Source organism: Coregonus lavaretus (assembly GCF_964263955.1).
Source record: "Coregonus lavaretus genome assembly, chromosome: 33".
Classification (NCBI taxonomy): domain Eukaryota; kingdom Metazoa; phylum Chordata; class Actinopteri; order Salmoniformes; family Salmonidae; genus Coregonus; species Coregonus lavaretus.
In genome coordinates this window covers 26,208,944-26,228,426 of record NC_140020.1, presented here as the reverse complement: position 1 = coordinate 26,228,426, position 19,483 = coordinate 26,208,944, and the positions used below count along the sequence as shown (strand labels likewise).

The window sequence follows — 19,483 nt, the reverse complement described above, 5'->3', positions numbered from 1 at the left end:
CATAGGAAGACAGATCCTTTCCCATAGCTAGTCAAACTAAAACGTTATCCTCTGTGACATTTCGTATATCACCTGTCGTTGGTGCGCATCTACATACTGGACAATGAGGCGGGTGTTGACGCTATGACTCCATGTGTTGCCCAGTGCCGCCATCACATACTCAGAATCCCTCTCATCGGATGCTGCAACACACAAACACACATTACAGGGGTTGGGTTCAACTTTGAACAGCAGACTCACACTTGTGTGATGTGTTATCTTTATTTCATACAGGGGTCATTCCATGTCATTTCAGCAAGCCATGACACCCACCATCTCAGATTGTTCTGAAATCAAATAAGATTAGTATTCCTGAAACATTTTGTTGAAATATAATTTGATCTCTGAGAAATTAAGCTAATTCATTGCGCCCAAATTGTCCATTATAATTTATAGGATTCATATAATATTCAATAACTATAGTACCTAACTATAGTTTACCCCCTTTTTCGTGGTATCCAATTGGTAGTTACAGTCTTGTCCCATCGCTGCAACTCCCGTACTGACTCGGGAGAGGCGAAGGTTGAGAGCCGTGCGTCCTCCGAAACACAACCCAACCAGCCGCACCAATGTGTCGGAGGAAATGGGACAAGAACTTATCTGCCAGCCAAACCCTCCCCTAACCTGGACAATTGTGCGCCGCCCCATGGGTCTCCCAGTCGCGGCCAGCTGCGACAGAGCCTGGACTCGAACCAGGATCTCTAGTGGCACAGCTAGCACTGCGATGCAGTGCCTTAGACCACTGCGCCACTCGGGTGGCCGGACCATAATTCTTTCTAACAATAAGTAAGACATGACGAATCCAATAAAATTATCAAAAGCCACCCACAAACAACCCACACCCCAACAACCAGTATACAGTATCAGTTCTCTCTGTCTGACAAGTAGTATGGAGCTGCTGCTTGGAGTATTGCATCTTCAACCTTTGTTATGTACTCCCTGTGAATCTGGTGATGTTTTTTTCCCCCCTGTTCAAAGAAATTGGCCATTGAAGCTTGCATTCTATACCATAAATTAGTGTGAAAGAACCAAGTTTTGCCCACTAGATGCCGCTGTACCTGCTACTGCCACACTATACATTTTTCTGGTCTCTTGTGTTTATTAAATGGATTACAACATTTTCTTTGCAACTTTGGGTAGAAAACCAATAGCTTTTGCTCATGATGAAAATAAATTGTGGTATAGAATGCAAGCTACTATAAATTAAAATTGCCAATTTGGGTGCAATCAATTACCTTAATTTCTCAGAGATCAAATTATATTTCAACAAAATAATGTTTCACGAATGCTAATCTTATCTGTTTTTAACCACAGAAACGATTTCAGAACAATCTGAGATGGTGGATGTCGAAATCCTCTTTCTTGTGCTTTTTGAGGTGGAACGACTCACTGACTATACAGAAACTTAGCAAATGGCAATCAATTTGGAAACTGCAAATTCAAAACAAACTGTCGAAATCCTCTTTCTTGTGCTTTGAGGTGGAACGACTCACTGACTATACAGAAACTTAGCAAATGGCAATCAATTTGGAAACTGCAAATTCAAAACAAACTGCCATGAAGCCTGAAAAAAAGTATGACTATAGGTAATTTAAGTATCGTCATTGATTCATCACCATGATTCTCACTTTCCACTGTGTGTGTGTGTGACCCTGCAGGCTGTGTAATGACCATTAACCAGAAGACAGGCCCAGCCCCCTGACACTGTTATTATCGCTTGCTTTTGTGTGACCATGGTTCCCTCTGCTCCCATGACACCAATAAACCTTGGCTGGGCCTGGGAGTGCTAATTCTGTCTGCTGAAGGATGAGCCCTGGCGGGTGGCGATGCGTGTGTGTGTGTGTGTATATGTGTTCGCAAGCGTGCACGTGTGTGTGTATGTCTGCGAGCGTGTGTGTGTGTGCGTTTACGTGCCTGTGTACCCGTGTGTGTGTATATTGCCGTGTCCTTTTTATTCCCTTCCTTGATGTTTTTTCCATGGAGTAAGCAGGGATTCTGCTCGCACAAGTGTCCTATCAGCAACTCTCACTTCCTCAAAACATTTCCTGTGGAAACGTGTGCAAGGCAGAGAAAATAAAATAGGTACACAACCATGTGATGGAAGTTCCCCCTGGCCGGGAGGAGCAGCAGCAGTAGAGAGAGACAATTCATTTTAATATCACAATATACTAGGGAGGAGACATACAGTAGACTAGAGTAGTACTACGAACAAGGAACACTGGTTAAAGGCAATTCAGTTTAATATGACTGAATAAACTACGGGACAAAGACAAGACATACAGTACTATAAGACCAGCAGTTTCAGAGTCAAACCAAAGTGGAATATAACTGAAACTAAAGCATTGGGCCTTAGTGCATCTAGCTAACCATTGGGGCTCTTTAACATAAATCAGTGTACAACTGCCTCATACGTTTGGGAGCTGAGGCAAAAGAGACGAAAAGAGAAGGAAAGAGAAGGAAAGAGAAGGCCGGAGGGACTGAGAGGCAGACTAAACAAACTCCATGTGCTCTGCAGACATTTGCTGTACAGCTCCCTGGAGAAGGATGGGGGGGGGGGGGCTATCAGCCTCTTTGCTTAGCTCCCCCTCTGCCTGTTAGACAGGCCTCTAACACAAACACCCAAACCATAACACACACACACACACACACACACACTCAGACACACAGAAACACACATGCACAAACTCCTTCACTCTATACCCCTAACCCCCATCCTAAGCCTCCCCTGATCCTACAAAGCCAGCAGCCCACACATTTTCCCACAACTGGACAGGAACAGAGAGCAGATAGTGTAGAGTCCAAAATCCTGTCCAGTGTTTCAACACAGTATCTATGTCACGACTTGACCTTGCTGGATGGCTCCTTGAGTGCCACCATAAGTCCAAGTGCAATGAAAGTGTTTTAAAACAACAACATCCAAGTACATGTGTTACTAGTACTAGTATATAGCTAAAAGGCCTTGTCCAGCTCGCAAAGAAAGAAGTGTATGACAGAGAAAACCATACCGCATTTCCCTCTCTATGCTAATAGAGAGAATGGATACCATATGCTGCAGAGAGGATAGCCATCTCTGATAGAGAGAGAGCTCTCTGGAAAGGCTGCCCCGCTGTGCAGAAGAGGAGGAAGTGGCTCCAATATACAGTCCAGTACAGATTTCAACATCCCCCTTTTTCCCCTCTCAACAACTCTCTCTCGCTCAGCATCCCATTCAACTTGTCTCTAGTTGTTTCTCACAATCTGTTTATCTCTCTCGTTCTACAACCCTCTCTCCCCCTCTGCCTTTTGTTTTCCTTTACCCTCTGTCCCTTACTAAACCCTATTGGTCTAGTGGCTGGAGAGCTCTGTGCAGTGTGGCTGTGTGTGACCAAGCCTCGAGGGTAAGACGGGCGTGGTCTAGTGGCTGGAGAGCTCTGTGCAGTGTGGCTGTGTGTGACCAAGCCTCGAGGGTAAGACGGGCGGTCGATTAGGGCGACCAGTTGGGGAGAAGGAAATCACAATCATGTAGATAAAGCCCAGAGTGAGGGCATGGAAAAGTGTCTCAGTGTGTTGCTGGCTGGCTGCACACAGTGGCTCTCCTATCAGAGGCAGTGGAGGAGCTGAGGGGCTTGGATCACTGCATCCTCTGTCACACACAGTCAATGAAGGAGCCCTGCTGTTGACAAAGAGAGGCTGTCTGTATGTCTGTCCGTTCGGCCTTGCTGTTAATAAAGAGAGGATGTCTGGCTGTCTGTATGTCTGTCCGTTGGGACCTGCTGTTGACAAAGAGGCTGTCTGTCTCTCCATTCATTGCAGACCTGGGTTCAAATACTATTTGTCTGCTTTAGCCTGCCTGGAGTGCCAACTGGGTGGGGTTTACATTGCACCAGGCAAGCTCAGTCAAACACAGCTCAAGTATTTGAAATTATTTCAAATAGTATTTTGAACCCAGGTCTGCTGTCCGCTGGGCCCTTCTGTCTGTCTGTCAGTCAGTCTGTCTGCTGGGCCTGGCTGCGTGACAAATAGAGGCCAACTGTCTGTCCGCTGGTCCCTGCTCTCCCACAGTGACTGGCCTATGCCCCCCTCACTCCCATCTAACCCTAGAGGGAGCACGGGGTTAAACCACACCGGATGGCCCAGTTTAGCCTCTATTAAAGGCTATTTTTATTTACACACAAACACCCCACATAGAGGCAGGTGTGCACACGCATACACACACGTAACACTTCACAAGAGCATTCACGAGCATGCACACAGCAACTAGTCCCTCCATGCATGGGGTGGCTGTATCATTACTTACCAGTGTTAAGTAATGAGTTCCCTTCTCACACAACGATTCCCTTAGGTGGTTGATTCCTCCCTAGTCCCTACCCATATTTAGATGATTCATAAGCTTCAACATAATCTTGATTACCCAGAAGTTAAATTCTCATGTCACTTCCATGAGAGATTAGCTTCAACAGTATGTTTACCATTCCTTTATGTTATGACAAAATGAACGCTTATCATGATGACCTCTCCCCAATTACACTAGGAACACCAACCCTCATCCATAACTTTACTTTAGGCTTTACACTTGCTATTGAGAACAGCTAGCACAGCCAGCTAAGGGTTTGTGGGATTTTCTATGCCCTGCCTTGGGCATCGCCTGTCTCAACTGTTGGCACCAAACTACTGTTGGCACTGGGCTGGCTATTGAGTTTTCATCAAAATGAGGTCAGAGAGAGCTTCAGTTGGACAACTTCAGTTTCACTAGATTAAACACAGAGAGCTAGAACAGGCCTCAAAGGCATCAGAGATTGAACTATTTTCATCTCTAATATTACAAATATCTATATAAATAAATCTATCAGACATGCACAAACAAAAACAGATGCTGGCCATTTCTTTCAGGGAGTTTTCAATAATGAAGCAGTAAGTGCTAACCATTCAGCTTCTGGCACATAACACTGAAGACAAGCAAAGGATGACAGCGATAGCAACAATCAGACATATGAATTCAACAATAAATTCTCTCTGTACTGATAGCTGGGCTAGAGCATGTGTACAGGTCAGTCCAGCAACCAACCCATCTCTACCTAGTAGTTTCTCTACGCACTCATCAGGCCTCCGCAGTACCAGAGGCTACCTGAGGCCCACCTGAGTCACAGTACTGATCCTAGATCAGGTAGAAACCAGACTCCCCCTCTCCCTCTCCTCAGACTAGACAGAGGGCCTTTTCAGACCTCTCCCATCACGCGCATCACGCTCGCCGCCCCAGCCACATCCCAGGAGCCCCTCGATGGGAGAAAGACGACGGTGACGGAGCCTGACATTTGACTGGAAACCCGAGATGCAGGGATTTCTGGTTGAAAACAGCATAGGTAGAAACCTGCCTGCAGGAGACAAAAGGGGGAGAAAAAAGGTGCGGGAGAAAGAAAGGGAGGGATGGCGGGGGTAGAGAGGAGTCCGACCCGGGGAGGGGAGATGTGAATCTGATTACATGAGCAGAGAGAGGGGTGAATCGGATACACCCTACTGTTGAACTCTCCCCCGCCTCACCCCTCCATCCAAGGACATATGGAGAGAGAGAAAGAGAGAGAGAGAGAGAGAAAAAATTGAAAGCGAGAGAAAGAGAGAAAAGAGAAAGAGGCAGCCCTTCCTCGAGGGGGAATCACTGTATTTAATGAGAGAGAGTAGTTTGTCAGAGAGAGAAAGAGAGAGTACAGTTACAGGTCAATGCCATGTGTCTATTAGATAACGTAAGAGAACCCGTATCCCTTTACTCAAAGGCTAGCTTCAGCATAATGTTGCCCCAACATTCACCGGTCTGACTACTCCGCTGGGACACGGATACATATCCACACACAGGCTATGCTAAGGGAGTGATGGAGAGGGGGACATTATAACAATACTGGATACAGGTCATAGAATAGCTCTGTTACCAAGGTGATGGTAAACAGTGAGATCAAACAAATCCCTGTGACCCATCAGTGACGCTCCATGTGTTTCAAAGCGTCACACGCAAGGCGACCTGCTACAAACATCCTCGGTGCATCACTACATCAGTATGTGTTGAATCCAATGTTTAATTGGATGGTTAGTATTGTAGTTACATTCAGATGTGATCAGTTAACATGGAGGCTATTTAGTTTGTGTTTTTGTTTACCTCCCCTGAATGACGCAGCGCCTCTCTCTCCTTGATCGCCCACATGTGTCGTGATCTGGTTGGTCAAGACCACCTAGGAGGGAGAAAATAGAGAAGCATGAAGAGAATACCTTCCACAGAGTGCTGGTTTGCCACGCTAAATGTTAATTTCATGGTTTTTAGGCAGTATCTGAAAGCAATATACTTTAGATTATGAACACAAAATATACCAAATCCCTTTTTTCGATAAGTCCTGGTAAATTATGTCTTAAAAATGTTTTTACTTGTCCTCATATGACTGATGGTCAATAGTAGGTTGGAGGTCAACAACATTGAGACAATATGGGTGGTCAATTTGAATCCAAACCCAACCAAGCCGGAGATAAATGTATTCTGAATATCATCTGGTCTAAGTCTGACACAGCAGAATTTTCAGTAAATTCCCTCGAATAATCAGTTTTGGCGCCTCAATGTAGCACTTTGTGAATCAAATTGGCCTTGATGAAATACCAACATGATAAAACTGTTGCCAATACAACAGACTCATAAAAACAGATATAGCTCATGTGACGTAGGCCTAGGGCCTAATTGTCCTTTAGCCTCCAGCCTCTGGCTTGAGAGAGCTACAGTGCCTTGTGAGCCAACTGCGGCTGACATAAGTCAAAGTCCATATGTCAACAATAAGGCTCCAATAATAAACTCATGTTTGGGCAAGCAATGTGCTCCCATGTGTTGTTCTAACTAGTAGAAATCCAGAGAAACAACACAGTTAAACTATGAAACCTCAGCTAGGCAACATATGTAGGATGTTAATTTGATCCAGTTTGCTACAGCATAACCTGCAGCAACAGGAAATGTGAATTATTATGTGGATTATAATTAAATGGACAATTGTGTAGGGGTTTATACATTTTTCATCAAGGAAAATTAAAGTCTGACATTTCAAAGTGGAAATTACAAACTTCAGAAGTCTTTTTAAACCACAAATACTCCACAAGTATTACATGTCCTGAATTGCAGGATCAAATTAAGATCTTACACCTGTACATCTAGTAAACTCACACCAAATCAACAATTCCACACAACCTAGGAGCGGAATGGAAGCAAAGGGCTCCAATCTACCAGTCATCCAGTCTCGCAAAATTTGGCACCGTGTCATACATAAAAACAACAACTAGTAAATGTAACAACCTGGTTGGTTTGGCCCTGGGTGCTAATAACAAAAGTCTTTACTTGTTTAATCATGATAGCCCTTATAAAATAATCAGTGGGCCACTAGCAAGGTAGGCTAACCTCACTGTGGTTTCTTGTCAGGGCACATTTCAGTTAATAATATGGAGGGGGTGAAGGTAACACGCTCTGTCAAGTCCAGACAGCCCTCACATGAACCACAACATGCTTGTATGCCAAAACACGGGTGTGGAAAATAGCATATGACTTAAACCAAAGCCTAATGATCACAAAGGCACACAGACAAAACAAAGAAGACAAGTTAGCTAGCAAATACGTAATGAATGAGCTCAGATGTTTAGTCCCCTGTAGCTCAGTTGGTAGAGCATGGCGCTTGCAACGCCAGGGTTGTGGGTTCGTTTCCCACAGGGGGCCAGTATGAAAAATGTATGCACTCACTAACTGTAAGTCGCTCTGGATAAGAGCGTCTGCTAAATGACTAAAAACTAAAAAAAATAGTATAGGATAGGCTTAGAGCCCTCAAATTGGAAACATGGACCTTCCTTCTCATTATTCCTCTCTAATCAGGGACTGATTTAGACCTAGGACATTTATTATCAGGTAGAACAGAAAACTAGCAGTAGACTGACTCCGGACCTCGCTCGTAGGGTAAGATTTGAATCCCCCTGGCGTAGAATATAGTGTAGTGTGTTATAAACTGGGTGGTTCGGCCCCGAATGCTAATTGGCTGAAAGCCATTGTATTGGCTGAAAGCCACGGGTATGCCACGTTGGCAACCAGTTTATAATAGCAATAAGGCACCTCGGGGGTTTGCGGAATATGGCCAATATACCAGGGCTAAGGGCTGTATTCAGGCACTTCGCGTTGCGTCGTGCATAAGAACAGCCCTTAGCCGTGGTATATTGGCCATATACCGCACCCTCTCATGCCTTATTGCTTAAGTATACGTTTGTCAGAGCAGCTTACCGATCACTGCACCTGAAATTAGCCCACCCAACTACCTCATCCCAATATTGTTATTTATTTTGCTAATTTGCACCCCAGTATCTCTATTTGCACATCATCTTTTGCACATCTACAGTGGGGAAAAAAAAGTATTTAGTCAGCCACCAATTGTGCAAGTTCTCCCACTTAAAAAGATGAGAGAGGCCTGTAATTTTCATCATAGGTACACGTCAACTATGACAGACAAATTGAGGAAAAAAAATCCAGAAAATCACATTGTAGGATTTTTTATGAATTTATTTGCAAATTATGGTGGAAAATAAGTATTTGGTCACCTACAAACAAGCAAGATTTCTGGCTCTCACAGACCTGTAACTTCTTCTTTAAGAGGCTCTTCTGTCCTCCACTCGTTACCTGTATTAATGGCACCTGTTTGAACTTGTTATCAGTATAAAAGACACCTGTCCACAACCTCAAACAGTCACACTCCAAACTCCACTATGGCCAAGACCAAAGAGCTGTCAAAGGACACCAGAAACAAAATTGTAGACCTGCACCAGGCTGGGAAGACTGAATCTGCAATAGGTAAGCAGCTTGGTTTGAAGAAATCAACTGTGGGAGCAATTATTAGGAAATGGAAGACATAAAGGCCACTGATAATCTCCCTCGATCTGGGGCTCCACGCAAGATCTCACCCTGTGGGGTCAAAATGATCACAAGAACGGTGAGCAAAAATCCCAGAACAACACGGGGGGACCTAGTGAATGACCTGCAGAGAGCTGGGACCAAAGTAACAAAGCCTACCATCAGTAACACACTACGCCGCCAGGGACTCAAATCCTGCAGTGCGAGACGTGTCCCCCTGCTTAAGCCAGTACATGTCCAGGCCCGTCTGAAGTTTGCTAGAGTGCATTTGGATGATCCAGAAGAGGATTGGGAGAATGTCATGTGGTCAGATGAAACCAAAATATAACTTTTTGGTAAAAACTCAACTTGTCGTGTTTGGAGGACAAAGAATGCTGAGTTGCATCCAAAGAACACCATACCTACTGTGAAGCATGGGGGTGGAAACATCATGCTTTGGGGCTGTTTTTCTGCAAAGGGACCAGGGCGACTGATCCGTGTAAAGGAAAGAATGAATGGGGCCATGTATCGTGAGATTTTGAGTGAAAACCTCCTTCCATCAGCAAGGGCATTGAAGATGAAACGTGGCTGGGTCTTTCAGCATGACAATGATCCCAAACACACCGCCCGGGCAACGAAGGAGTGGCTTCGTAAGAAACATTTCAAGGTCCTGGAGTGGCCTAGCCAGTCTCCAGATCTCAACCCCGTAGAAAATCTTTGGAGGGAGTTGAAAGTCTGTGTTGCCCAGCGACAACCCCAAAACATCACTGCTCTAGAGGAGATCTGCATGGAGGAATGGGCCAAAATACCAGCAACAGTGTGTGAAAACCTTGTGAAGACTTACAGAAAACATTTGACCAGTGTCATTGCCAACAAAGGGTATATAACAAAGTATTGAGAAACTTTTGTTATTGACCAAATACTTATTTTCCACCATAATTTGCAAATAAATTCATTAAAAATCCTACAATGTGATTTTCTGGATTGTTTTTCTTCTCATTTTGTCTGTCATAGTTGACGTGTACCTATGATGAAAATTACAGGCCTCTCTCATCTTTTTAAGTGGGAGAACTTGCACAATTGGTGGCTGACTAAATACTTATTTTCCCCACTGTATCATTCCAGTGTTAATACGAAATTGTAACTATTTTGCACTATGGCCTATTTATTGCCTTACCTCCATAACTTACTACATTCGCACACACTGTATATATATTTTCTGTTGTATTTTTGACTTTATGTTTTGTTTTACCCCATATGTAACTCTGTGTTGTTGTTTTTAATCGCACTGCTTTGCTTTATCTTGGCCAGGTCGCAGTTGTAAATGAGAACTTGTTTTCAACTGGCTTACCTGGTTAAATAAAGGTGATTTTTTTATTTTATTTTATAGTATTAAGCAGAAGCTTAGTGTTTAGTAACTATCGGGATGATCTTGTTGCTTTGTATAGTCAGGTATGTTAACGTGTAAATACAGTCATGGCATTCTGACGTGGCCACTGCATCCTTTGCAGCCATATAAAAATAGCCACCAATAAATAAGCTGTCCATCACTATTATACAAGGACAAGCGCCAGACTCTAGAGCCCCTGGGCCACAGCTGTGAGAAACGCCACCTGTTCACCTCTGGCTGTCAGAGTCCTGTGTTACTAGTGGGGAAATGGATGTTGGAACTCATACACTCTCCCAGGAGACTGAGGAGGAAAGCTTGAGTAACACAGGCCAGGGAATGAGGGGGTGACTTCAGATTTGTATCTAGTGGAAAGTTCAGGGGTAAGTTGGGTTTTTAGACTACAAACTGATTTCAATCCCCAGTGCTAATAGGCTGGCTAGGCCAGCACTTGTAGTAGGGACCTTCAGTGCTTTCCTGTCCTCTAGTGCGGCGGCATGTAGCTTAGTGGTTAAGAGCGTTGTGCCAGTAACCGAAAGGTCGCTAGTTCTAATCCCCGAGCCGACTAGGTGAAAAATCTGTCGATGTGCCCTTGAGCAAGGCACTTAACCCTAATTGCTCCTGTAAGTCGCTCTGGATAAGAGCGTCTGCTAAAATGTAAATGTAGTGTTGAGCTGTGTTACTGATGAGAACGAGGATGCATTGGGGTCAAATAGGGCACATGTATTATTCCTTGTGAGATATGGATTAGATGTTTTAGATTTCAGGAAAACATTTCCTACAGAGTGCAATGCACTATTGCCTTTCGCCCTTTTCTTCCAAATCCCACACAGAGGGCCGGTTCCTTCTCTTGGATTACTTGATGTATTATGGCTCCGTGTAGCTCAGTTGGTAGAGCATGGCGCTTGCAACACCAGGGTTGTGGGTTCGATTCCCACGGGGGGCCAGTATGGGAAAAAAATAATTATGCACTCACTAACTGTAAGGCGCTCTGGATAAGAGCGTCTGCTAAATGACTAAAATGTAAATGTATTAATGCTGACATCTAGTGGCTGAATGGCCGTTCTGCAAGGGCCTAACGATGTGATGGTTCAATTTTTAAAAAACAGTCTTCACAGTACTTTTTAAATACCCTCACGACCCTCCCTCTCTCTTTCATACACTGGTTAAATTGGGATTTGGGAGCTCCCTAGTTCGGGGGCGTGCCCGAGGGTTGGGGGGGTAATATATACTAGCCTAAGGTTGTGGAGGGACCTAATAAAAAATGTGGAGGGGGAGAATGACTGTGAGAAAGTCAGTTCTGGTTACTTTCTAAAATGACATTATAATGCAAAATGAAGGAAAATAAAATGATGCTGACATCTAAAATATAATGTCCCCCTCCAGAAATTAGCCCAATAACATATTGGTCCATATTATCAGTCAGGTGTGCTACTTAGCAATTAGCATTATCACCTGATATAGCCCATCTGATGCAGCACAGTGGCTATAAATAAATAGGCTGAGGCTTGCCCATCTCCATTTACCCCATTGGTCTAATCATTAGCTAGATCACAAACTCTAAACATTAGGCTATCTTGTTGCTAGTTAGCAACATATTGATGACTTGAATGTCCCAAAAAAAACATTCCACTGGCACTCAGCCAAGGATCATGTACAGTGAATATAATATAATATGTTACACCTGATCCTTGTTACTTTTAGCGCCAGTCTTCCCTATGCATTCAACCCAACGGCGAACGCTAACCGCATAAACCATGCCTCTGCTAAAAACTCTGGTTCAAAAAAGCCTAGTAACACTCGAAAAAAATCGGTTAGCCTCCTCTTTTAACAGTTGCCATCAAACCTGCTTTCAAAAGGTGCGTTTTCCCGCGACTGCATTAAGAATGTTGTACAATGACTGGGCATGCATATTTCTTTCCCTGTGCGGCACTCGCAATTTGAATGTGCCTCGAGATTAATATTATTTTCTCGCAAAGAATGCGACAGGCTGAACAATTGAATAGGTAAACTATTCTACTATGGGGTTGTCTAATTTTGGTGTTGCTTACTCGTATTTTTGGCTGTGGAAAATGAAATGTGGAGAACAATTCAAATAACCAAAGCAGGTACCAGGTCTCAGCTCCACCTGGCTCTCATTTGGATCATAGGTGCCGTGACTCGGACCCGGCCCAATTTAACCCCTGCACACACACACACACTCACAGGGATGTGAAAGGCCTGAGCCAGGTATTTGAGGGTGGCAGCCTCCTTGCCCAGCAGGTTGCTGCGGTGAGTGAGGTTCCCAGGCAGTGTTGTGTCATACTCCTTCCTCACCACTGAGGCCACTGAGTCAAGAATCACCAACCCAGCCTTGGAGGAGATGATGTCCTCCTCCAGCCTCTCCAGTCTGAAAGGAACCAAAACAAAACTTTATCAATACCAATATCAGTATTAGACACAGTACCTTTCAAACAGTTCGCCATGACCCAAAATGCTTCATGGGGCCAGAACGTGCTTGAGGTGAGAGGAGAAGGGTGAATGACACATTTCAGAGAGACTGAAAGCAACATGGCGGCCTGTACCTGTCCAGGACATCCTGACACGTGAGCTCCCAAAAAAGGTGGACACGTCCAGCCATCTCCAACACACGCTCCTTCTTACAGAAGTAGTCTGGAAACCTGCTCTGAGCAATCTCCACTAACCTGGAAGAAGGATGAGCCAAGAACATAACATTTTAGGCCACACAATGCATTTATAAGACAAAGAAGATAACATGATTACAGAAGATATTACATAATAGAAGATTATAAAAGATATGACAAGATAATAAATATGCAGGAGGGGAGAAGAGAAAAGGAGGGTGATGAAAGTAAGTCCCAATCACCTCTCTGCTGAGAAAGCCGACTCTGTATCTATGTAGATGACTCCGCTGTCGAGGCCGCCCATGTACTTTGGCAGAGTGGCCAGCACACTGAGCATCATACACATCTGGCTCTTCCCACAACCTGAGGGGCCAGTCACCTGAAAGAGGGAAAGGAAGTTTGTGATACATTTTCTCTCTCTATCTCCTTCACCATTATAAACCTCATCACCACCACCACCATCTCTATAGCCAGTAAGGAAGGTGTACAACCTCTGTGAGTGTCCCCCGTGGTAGCCCTCCCTGGAGCAGTCTGTCCAGGGCAGGTAGTGATGTGGAGAAACATAGGTCAGCCCTCTGCTTCCACACCTCCAAGGCCTGAAGAAGAAGAACAATTTCATGAGACAGAACAGTGACGTATGACAGTGACACTAGTGATGTTGTTGTTGACTTACCGTGGTCATTGAGGGGGCACAGGCCTGACTGACTGATTGCAGCATCATCAACACCTGTTGGTAACTCTGCCCGGCGAGGCGCATCACCTCTAAAGGTGTGAGGGACAGCAGGTGCTGGTGACAAGGAGCATAGTAGTCACAGTTGCGAAAGGCATCTCGTTTCTACTCCATCTATTCTTTGATATGACAATATTCGATAATGGTAACATTTCACATGATATAAACTTGTAATCCAGAACGTTAGCAGCAACACCGAATGTCACGATCTCTTACCTGGCAAGTTTCGATTTGGTGGCGCTTGAGTCGTTCGCATACTTCGAGTGACACACCTGTTCTTCTGAGCTTTTTACTTGCCATAGTTAACTAGCTAATACCTAGAAAATATATTGTTTTCACAAAATGAAAACAAACTAAAAGATACTGGTTTCCCCTTTTGTCTGTGACAAACTTGTTATGCTAGCTAGCTAGCTAACTTCAGCTGCAATGAGTTGCTAAAGTTCGCCCCTCACGTGGCAAACGCTACAAGCTATTTGCTCTAGCAAGCAAATGATGGCTAAAATATATGACTTTCACATTTTGCAGCATGATTTCATCTATTTTCACTGCCCTGCTAACGTTAGCTAGCTAACTACATGAGTTCCGTTGCCTTGACAGCAGTGTGATATTTTTTTTAAATACCTCTGCTGCTTCTTCTTCTTCTTCTTCTTCTTCTTCTTCAGTGGAGTTTAACGGCGGGTTAGCATCCAATATGTTGCATTACCGCCACCAACTGAACTATAGTATAAATCCATTACACTTTGCGATCAGTGGTGGAAACAGTACCCAATTGTCATACTTGAGTAAAAGTAAAGATACCTTAATAGAAAATGACTCAAGTAAAAGTGAAAGTCACCCAGTAAAACACTACTTGAGTAAAAGTCAAAACATATTTGGGTTTAAATATACTTAAGTATCAAAGTAAAAGTAAAAGTATAAATAATTTAAAATTCCTTAAATTAAGCAAAGCAGACGGCCCTATTTTCTAGTTTTTATTTATTTACAGATAGCCAGGGGCACACTCCAACACGCAGACATAATTTACAAACGAAGCATGTGTTTAGTGAGTCCGCCATTTCAGAGGCAGTAGGGATGACCAGGGATGTTCTCTTGATAAGTGTGTGAAGTAGACCATTTTCCTGTCCTGTTAAGCATTCAAAATGTAACAAGTACTTTTGGGTGTCAGGGAAAATGTATGGAGTAAAAAGTACATAATTGTCTTTAGGAATGTAGTGAAGTAAAAGTAAAATATAAATTGTAGTAAAGTAAAGTACAAATACCCCCAAAAAACTACTTAAGTACTTTACACCACTGTTTGTGATACAAAATGGGAAAGGGGAACCAGGAAAAATAAAAAATATATATACTCTTTAAAACCCACCACCTTATTCCACTACTTTAACCCTTTCTGATCCTACCCCAGGCCAACTGCCTGAGAGGACGGGACACTACCACTCAACACACCCTGTGAAAACTTCTGAAATCTCTGCAGCTGCCACCACAACTTCTATTTTCTGTGACTTACATTCCATCTCTACAGTACAGTTGATAACCATTGCTATGAACACTAAGAAACCAACCTTACTGAAACTTATATCACTCATTGGCCTATCCCTCTGTTCTGGCACAGATCTACTATTCACAGGGATCCTCTCAGAATCCCTCACCCTTAATCCACCCTCCTCTACTTTCTTCACTGCCTCAGCATACGACATCTTCTGCACTACTCTGACACTGGCCACCTCAACCTGCCTCTCTCGCACCGGACACCTCCGATCCACAGCAACATAGGCACCTCTACAGTTGACACACACAACTTTTCCCACCAAAACTACACATTCCATACTGCACACTTTCCACATCTTGGAATCTCCCTCCTACACACTACTGCGACATGCCCATAAAAGTAACACCTATAACACCGCAGTGGATTCGACACAAAAGCTCTAACAGAATAACTCATTTATCGTAACATTACTTTGTCAGGTAAAGACTCTGAATCAAAGCTCACAAATAAACATTACAAGTCCACTTTGGGTTACCTTCACCAACTCAACAGCACCCACCATCTTTTCCACCCAACCTGAAACCACCCATGGATCAGCCAAAAGGCCTGGTTCCACCCTCTTCAAAAATATCACTCCCACTGGACCAAATGTATCTTTATCATAACCATTTCCATCAATACAAGGTTCAGGCATCAAGCTCCTCACAACACCTTCTATTTCACCTCCAGAACTCAAACTGTCATCCGGCTCACTCTGTTTTAACTTGACAGCAATCTTCCTCAAAAAAAATTATGTTTTTTTAAACATTTTAGCAGACGCTCTTATCCAGAGCAACTTACAGTTAGTGAGTGCATACATTTTCATACTGGCCCCCCGTGGGAAACGAACCCACAACCCTGGCGTTGCAAACGCCATGCTCTACCAACTGAGCTACAGGGGACTTACATACCCTCTCTCTTGTTATTGCTAGCTTCAACAGATTCAAACTCTTCCTCTGCCTCCCTCAGTCTTTTCAACCTCCTCTCTCTTTCCCTCCAATCCTCCCTTAACCAATTACCTGACTCCTTCTGAAAATATTCAACTTTTCCAAGCCAAAATCTATTTTTAGCCTCCTCGAGAGACATGCTAAGCCCTGTGCTCCATCCACTTCAAACTCGTCTGACCCATACCTCCACCACTGCACTGGGTCCTGGGTCAGCCTGATGCATTTCTCATGAAGAAATAATAGAAAACAAAAGATATTCTTTCAAATAAAATATATTGAACATTTTGTGCTATTGCGATATGGTGAAACTGTAAAATAGACAGCAGCAGCAACCATCACGACGTGAAGCAGTCTCATAGGGCTGCGTGACGAAATGACAATCCCAAATAAATTATACCTTGCTTATCGTCTCTCTTTTGCACTCTCCCTTTCTCCCTCTGTCTAGACCCCGTCACTCCATCTCCCCCAGCCTGTGTCTGTATCAGTCTGTCTATTGTTTGGAGTGTGACTACTGCAGGATGGAGACCCATGTAAGGCCATAATGGCAGGGTTCTCCCTTATCAACAGAGAGATAAGCACCTCTTCTGCACCCAGAGGTTGGCAGCCATGTCCCTGTCGCTGAAGTGGCCAGTTAAAATAGAGGATGACTAAAGAGTACTGATAAGACTACCGGTACCATTTGCTCTGCCAAGTTATCACTAAGGGAAAGGGCAACACAATGAACTATTGGGACAGTATTTGCAACACATGTAATACCACATAAGGACACTGGGACTGTGAAGGTAGGGTGTAATATAGGGTGCATGGCAGAGGAATAGCTAGAGGCAGATGGGGGACCATGGGAGAGATCAGTCTAGAGACTGGGGAACGGAGCTTGTGTAAGGTCTGATCGTCTGCTATGGAGACAAAAATGTCCCCAACACCAGTTCCATCCATTCTTGGTCACTGAGCCAAAAATTAGGTTCTGGACAGACCATTCTGAAGGTGTTTATTTTAAGATTAGTGCATTCCCAGGCTCCAGAGGGAAAGCAAACAAGCTGTTTCATTTACAATGATTATCTTTATGTGTGTTTATCTTATTATAAAAACACAACATGCATTAGTTGGATTTTAATGGAAGGGTATTTCTCTTGGAATCAAATCAATATTCAAAATGTAAATAATTGTGAAAAATGAGGGGGACTATCTGTCAGAGTATTCTATAAGGCTTGTTGGTCATGCCTCAAATCCTTAGCTTAACTTCTGAACTAAAAATGTTTGAAAGAATCTTTCCCTCAACTCTTTTGAACAAATATTCATTCTTATATTAATATGGCATCATTTAGAAAACAATCAATTTAAATCCCTTCTCTTCTGAACAAATACTAAAGCATGACCATAACAAAGATGGGCGGATTGGCTATCTGGCAATTCTGGCAAATTCAGGCCATCTTTTATTAAGGTGGGCTGGTCGAAATTGACTATATATATATATATATATATTTAAATGGACACGGCCGGCGGCCCATGAGCATGTTTTTTAAATGATTTTTGTGCTATATCTCTGTTGTCATAATCTTCTATACTGAGCATTTGTCTGACCAGGGGGCAATGGCTGACCCACTGCCAAGATGGACCGGTTTTCTGATTGGCTGAGCTGAGGTCGAGCAAATTCACAGCCAAAGTCAAATGCGCATCATCAAAGAGAGTGAGACCCATTCTGACTCTGTCAGTCACTCAGTCAAAACAGAAAAACTGAACTGTGGTGCTGAAAAAGTTAGAGACCAAAAAGGCCGATGCTGCTAAATGTGTGAAAGTAACCAAATGATTTGCTAAAAGTTCTGGTTCTGCTGGTCCAGGTGCTGTGTTTGTGAGGAATGATAGATCAACTGCCATTGTGCAGTGGAGGTAGGAAGAAAACAGAGAAAGACACACACAACACTGACATAGATCTGACAGTTGGGCCTAATATTTTGGCTGTAGATTGTATGAAATATATTTCATTCCTACTATAGGCCTAGTAGACTAATTAGTGAAGCGGTATTCGGGGAACATTAAGACTCTAGGCTACAATACAGCCTAACAAGACATTAGATTGGCTTTTATAACACATAGGTAAGGATACAGCCATCTACTAGACATTTATTTATACAGTGCTTTTTGCTAAACACAAGTCATGATGTATTACAATAAAGGTCAATTTGGGGAGTGTCTGTGTATTTTAATTGTTTTACCAATGTTTATTCGCTTATGAATCTCAGTCTCTTCAGCCCAGCGAGTGAGTTTATAAACTATAGTAACAAGTGAATCTGGTGTCGGATTACATTACATAGCCACTGCACTGAAGGCTGGAAAGTCCTGCCTATCTCCCGCTTATTTCATTCGCTGAAAGGCCTGTCACTTCATGGCAGAAATATACGCATATACGCGGCAGCGCGCAGCACTGTCAAACAAAGCACAACGCTGCAAATCTATCCGCATCCACACAAACTAGTCCGGCATCGTTATTTGACAAACACAGTAGGTTGTACAGTGAGGGAAAAAAGTATTTGATTTTGTTCGTTTGCCCACTGACAAAGAAATGATCAGTCTATAATTTTAATGGTAGGTTTATTTGAACAGTGAGAGACAGAATAACAACAAAAAAATCCAGAAAAACGCATGTCAAAAATGTTACAAATTGATTTGCATTTTAATGAGGGAAATAAATATTTGACCCCCTCTCAATCAGAAAGATTTCTGGCTCCCAGGTGTCTTTTATACAGGTAACGAGCTGAGATTAGGAGCACACTCTTAAAGGGAGTGGTCATAATCTCAGTTTGTTACCTGTATAAAAGACACCTGTCCACAGAAGCAATCAATCAATCAGATTCCAAACTCTCCACCATGGCCAAGACCAAAGAGCTCTCCAAGGATGTCAGGGACAAGATTGTAGACCTACACAAGGCTGGAATGGGCTACAAGACCATCGCCAAGCAGCTTGGTGAGAAGGTGACAACAGTTGGTGCGATTATTCGCAAATGGAAGAAACACAAAATAACTGTCAATCTCCCTCGGCCTGGGGCTCCATGCAAGATCTCACCTCGTGGAGTTGCAATGACATTGAGAACGGTGAGGAATCAGCCCAGAACTACACGGGAGGATCTTGGCAATGATCTCAAGGCAGTTGGGACCATAGTCACCAAGAAAACAATTGGTAACACACTACGCCGTGAAGGACTGAAATCCTGCAGCGCCCGCAAGGTCCCCCTGCTCAAGAAAGCACATATACAGGCCCGTCTGAAGTTTGCCAATAAACATCTGAACGATTCAGAGGAGAACTGGGTGAATGTGTTCTGGTCAGATGAGACCAAAATCGAGCTCTTTGGTATCAACTTAACTCGCCGTGT

The 19,483-nt window shown here is 43.5% G+C and overlaps 1 protein-coding gene across 1 annotated transcript in view; it reads right to left on the bottom strand.

Annotated features, from left to right (window-relative positions):
• Window positions 1–14,294, bottom strand: part of rad51b (RAD51 paralog B) — a 60,014-nt gene extending 45,720 nt beyond the window's left edge. Inside the window, exons 1-8 of the mRNA XM_084150685.1 lie at window positions 13,860–14,294; window positions 13,587–13,700; window positions 13,405–13,509; window positions 13,156–13,292; window positions 12,854–12,973; window positions 12,495–12,678; window positions 6,164–6,236; window positions 73–182 (exon numbers count right to left, since the gene is read on the bottom strand). Coding sequence (XP_084006811.1) covers window positions 73–182; window positions 6,164–6,236; window positions 12,495–12,678; window positions 12,854–12,973; window positions 13,156–13,292; window positions 13,405–13,509; window positions 13,587–13,700; window positions 13,860–13,943 — 927 coding nt within the window. The 5' untranslated portion in view covers window positions 13,944–14,294. The remainder of the gene's footprint in view (window positions 1–72; window positions 183–6,163; window positions 6,237–12,494; window positions 12,679–12,853; window positions 12,974–13,155; window positions 13,293–13,404; window positions 13,510–13,586; window positions 13,701–13,859) is intronic.
• Between the last annotated feature and the right edge of the window lie 5,189 nt (window positions 14,295–19,483).